Source organism: Drosophila serrata, unplaced genomic scaffold (genome assembly GCF_035046125.1).
Source record: "Drosophila serrata isolate PLE 108 unplaced genomic scaffold, ASM3504612v1 contig_334, whole genome shotgun sequence".
NCBI lineage: Eukaryota > Metazoa > Arthropoda > Insecta > Diptera > Drosophilidae > Drosophila > Drosophila serrata.
This window is the reverse complement of record NW_028257232.1, coordinates 587,660-591,966: the sequence shown is the minus strand read 5'-3', so window position 1 is coordinate 591,966 and position 4,307 is coordinate 587,660. Positions and strand designations below refer to the sequence as shown.

At 47.5% G+C, this 4,307-nt stretch overlaps 1 protein-coding gene across 1 annotated transcript; it reads left to right on the top strand.

Moving 5' to 3' along the window:
- The first annotated feature begins 2,172 nt into the window (after positions 1 to 2,172).
- LOC110184045 (seminase) lies at positions 2,173 to 2,946 on the top strand. Its single transcript, XM_020952419.2, has one exon. It carries the CDS (start codon positions 2,173 to 2,175, stop codon positions 2,944 to 2,946), a length of 774 nt encoding a protein of 257 aa, XP_020808078.1.
- The last annotated feature ends 1,361 nt before the right edge of the window (positions 2,947 to 4,307 follow it).

Below are 4,307 nucleotides of genomic sequence, written 5' to 3'. Positions count from 1 at the left end.
ACTCGGTATCTACTTTGCATACCTTTGGAGCCGGTGTCTTCCTCCCACTCCCCACAGGTGCTCCTCCCACAGAGCTACGTGCGATGATTGTTCCCTTTTGGATGTTACGACCTTTCTCGTCACTTTGTTTTCAAATGCTTTCCCTCCTTTCTCCAACTCCTGCTCCACCTTCTCCCGGTGAGAGCAGGGCCAACCCATTGTTTCCCTCTAGTTTTTGCCTCTCGTCTCTGGGGTCTTAGTTGTGGGTTTCGCTGCAGCTCTTCTCCTTTTCTTTTTTTTAGAGTAACAATTATTCCCTAACTGCACTTTAGCAGCACAAAATGTCAGACCCACTGAATGTTCATTATAAAATTCCATCGGCAGTTTCTTCACTCGTCGCTTTTCCCCAGCACACAAAACGAAGAAAATACTTTAGTAACGTTCGATATACGAAGCGGTGGAGGGATGTATGCATATGTATATGTACATACATATGTACTATATGGGATGTACGATGTATGTACATAACGTATGCAAAGAATAGAAAAATTTATGACTGTGGCGAGGGCATTACGTGTCTGTCAAACATTTCCGCCAGAACCACAGCCAGAGCTCCATGATGTTCGCCATCACGAAAAACGAACCAAATACAACAGCAAAAGCGTATTACAGCGAAAGGGAAGACAATTTATGTAAGACGAACATGGCATACCCTTTCACTAGCTAAAAAGAGCCACAGCTATGCAAAGAAAACCATAATTTAAGCTTGGTAATCTTTTCTTCGTTAGTTTTGATTAGATTAATAAATCTATACAATAAACAATTCAAAAACTTCATCATTTTTCACAAATTTTATGATAAACCAATTTTAAAAAATTGTTCCAAATCAGTCAATACTTTTTATACTATTCTCCGCTCCACAACAAAGTAATAGTAACCCCTGGAAGGACATTAAAAATGCCCAAAATGTACAAAAATGAACAAAAAGTAAAAAACGAGTACAAAAAGTTCTTATCTCGGACGCGAGAGGTGCGCACACACAAGAAAAAGGAGTGCAAAAACTTGCAACCCAGGGCCAAAATCCAAAAACCTGGCCAAAAAGGGGCTGTGACGGGCTTCGGGGGAGAGAGAGAGAGACAGAGAGAGCGCCAGAGAGGGAGGGAAAGAGTGGGGGAGTGACGGTTAACCCACCATGGCCGCCATCATCACAGCCCCGCACGAAGCACATTCGCGACTCACGTCCAATGTGCACCGCGTTTTGATTCGTTTCGCTTTTTGCATGACTTGAGATCGTAAAATTCATATTTTTTTACCTTTTTGTTTAGCTCTTCTGTTTTTTTTTATTTTTTATTATTATTTTGTTGCTTTTGTTTTTGTTTTTGTGTGGCCTTTGATGGCTGCGTATGGAGAGGCCAGCCGACGCTGGTCATAATATTTAACTTTGCCCCTCGCCTCATCCGGGGTTGCTTTTCATTAGGTCCTCTCCACCAGCTCCGCCATGTTGCCTGGCTGCCTGGCTGCCTTTCTGCCTGCCTGAGCCGCAGGAGCCAAAGCTGGACGTGGCGGGGACATCCACCATCTTGACTCGCCTCATTTGGTTCGTTATTGCTCATTTCTTTTCCCGGCTTGCCTGCCTGCCTGCTCGCCTGCCAGATTAATGGGTGCGATAAGGTCGCCGGCTGGTAGGTAGGTAGGTGTAGCCCTGGCCCAAGTCCAGACGCGAAAAGGCATCCAAGTGCCAGCCCAATATGGTAGCCCGCATGAGCTTTCTCACTGGAATGCGCACCGAAAGCCAAAAGGGCACTGGCACCCGGCTCCTCCGACCATGGAATGCTTATCTGCCAGCGAAAATCTCCAGCCAATACCGCCCATCTTTTATGACTCACAATTTAAGAGAGGCAGAAGCCCCAAATTCAGTCAGTTAACTCTGGCCAAAACCGAAACTTGGAAACTTTAGAACCTAGAGCAAAACATTGACAAATCGATGCTATAAATATTTTTATGAACCAACGCACAAGGTCTTTAGCCACATGTCGTTGCAACCTTGAGAAAAATCCGCACATTTGACCCACTCTGTGGTGTTCCATGCGTCATGGCAAGTGACCCTAATCCTTGTTTGCACAGCTGAAACCGTGCTTCTTGAGTTCCGGATGATAAAAACAGCCGAACCAAAGCTGGCCGATTTAGTTCATCATGAAACGACTTGGATACGGATACGGATTCCTAGGTCTGCTGCTTCTACTTCACCTAATCGTTCTCGGAGCACAGGGACAGCGGATTCAGCCTCGAATAGTGGGTGGCACCACCACATCGCTCTCCAATGTGGGAGGCTTCGTGGTGAACCTCCGCTACGATGGCACTTTCTACTGCGGCGGCACCCTGGTGAGCAGCATGTACGTGGTGACGGCTGCCCACTGCCTGAGTGGCAACCAGGCCGGCAGGATTACGGTCCAGGGCGGCGTCAGCCAGCTCAGCCAGACGGGCGTGGTCCGTAGGGTGGCCAAGTACTGGATACACAGTGGCTACAGCAGCTCCAGCCTCAACTGGGACGTGGGCGTGATCCGGCTGCAGAGTGCTCTCACGGGTAGCGGGATTACCACGATTCCACTGTGCACAGTGCAGTGGAAAGCCGGCGACTACATGCGAGTCTCCGGCTGGGGCGTCACCCGCTATGGGAACTCCAGTCCCTCGAACCAACTGCGCACTGTGCAAATCCAACTGATCCGCAAGACGCTCTGCCAGACGGCCTACCGCAATCGGGAAACTCTCACGGGCAACAGCTTCTGTGCCCGATCTCCTGGCAGGGATAGCTGCACTGGAGACTCTGGCGGCGGAGCCATCTACAGGAGCCAGCTCTGCGGCATTGTCTCCTGGGGTCTCGGCTGCGCCAATGCCCAGTATCCTGGGGTCTACACGAGTGTCCATCGGGTGCGCAACTTCATCACCAGCTGCATGAAGAAGAAGTGAGCAGGACAGCCGGACCGCCGGATGCTGTTACTCTCTGCCTATTAATAGTTAGTTAAAATTTTAATTAAAAATCGTTAAGATCAAGTGCTGCCTGTTGATGAGCATCAGGAAGCCCTTGGCCCGGCCCCAAACCGGATGAGTGATGGGCCAATAGAGATATCAGATATCAGGCTTTGCACAGTGGTTGAATTATGTGAAGAAAGTGTTGGTAAACTATATTTATAGTTGTCCCTCGATAGTAGCTACTCTTTTGAGATAATATATTATAACAATGTAAGTATCTATAAGATACCTATCCCTGTGCAACAATAATCGAACCAATGTTCCTCATAGACAACAGCAAAGGGCCTGCCTGTGCGATCGATGAGTGGCCACTTCCGATTGTTGACTTTGTTGTCGCGCGCTAATTTCAAAAGCGATTGCTGCCTTGATTTGCATTCATTACTATGTATAAGGTAACATATGGCCAAGAAGGTTCCTGTGTGCGGCGGAAGGAAGCTGCACGCTGATCAGTGATCATTGACCACCGCCGTGGCACGGGTCATCCAGGTAAGCTTTCATATCCCGTCGCATGGGGCCGTCGCCGCCAACTGATTGCAGCTAATTTCAACTAAATTAAGTGCAGTTAAAGCGCCACTTAACACGTGCTGGACGCGGATCGCGGTGACAACGGACGGAGATCCAGCGGATCGCCTCATTTGCTTAATTGCATTTGAGACAAAATTGCAATTAAATAGCGCTATAATGATGGCAAACGCGATTTCCATAACGGAATGCCAATCAAACGCAGTTTTCAATGCATTTCTTAGGCGTAATGAGCTCTGCCGTTTGATTAAGCACTTAATGGCCTCGAAATTAATACTGTCCTCTATGGAAGTAAAAAAACTAGAGGCAATTTTCCATATTAACCAAAGACCGGAAGGACGCAGGTCACCAGAGTTCCTGCCTGTGTCATTCAATTCAATTTGGCCAAGTAAACGGGGCCCGAACCCAAAAATAAAGTGCTAATTGAGGCGGCAATAGAAAAACTTTGACCAATTTGCCAGCCGAAAAAGGTTTTTCCATCGACAGATTGACAACCACAAATACACAAATTATCCGAGGTGGAAACTGCCGCCTGCTGCCGCTGCGGCCGCTAATCAGCTAACGAAATTATTATTATTAAACTCGTTCGCTCATGCCGGCCAATTAGCATTCTGACGGCTCTTTCTGGCCAATACAGACAGAACCCATAACCAATAAAAGATTGAACGAAAACTTTGCCATCGACCAGGCATATCGACAATTGAATTGCAATTAAGCCGCTGGCTCAGGTGGGGCTGCGGTTGCTTATTAGTTTATTACATCAACAACAAATCTCA

Bases quoted from the DNA above. Each gene is read 5' to 3' on its own strand.
- LOC110184045 (XM_020952419.2), top strand. From the start codon at position 2,173: ATGAAACGACTTGGATACGGATACGGATTCCTAGGTCTGCTGCTTCTA.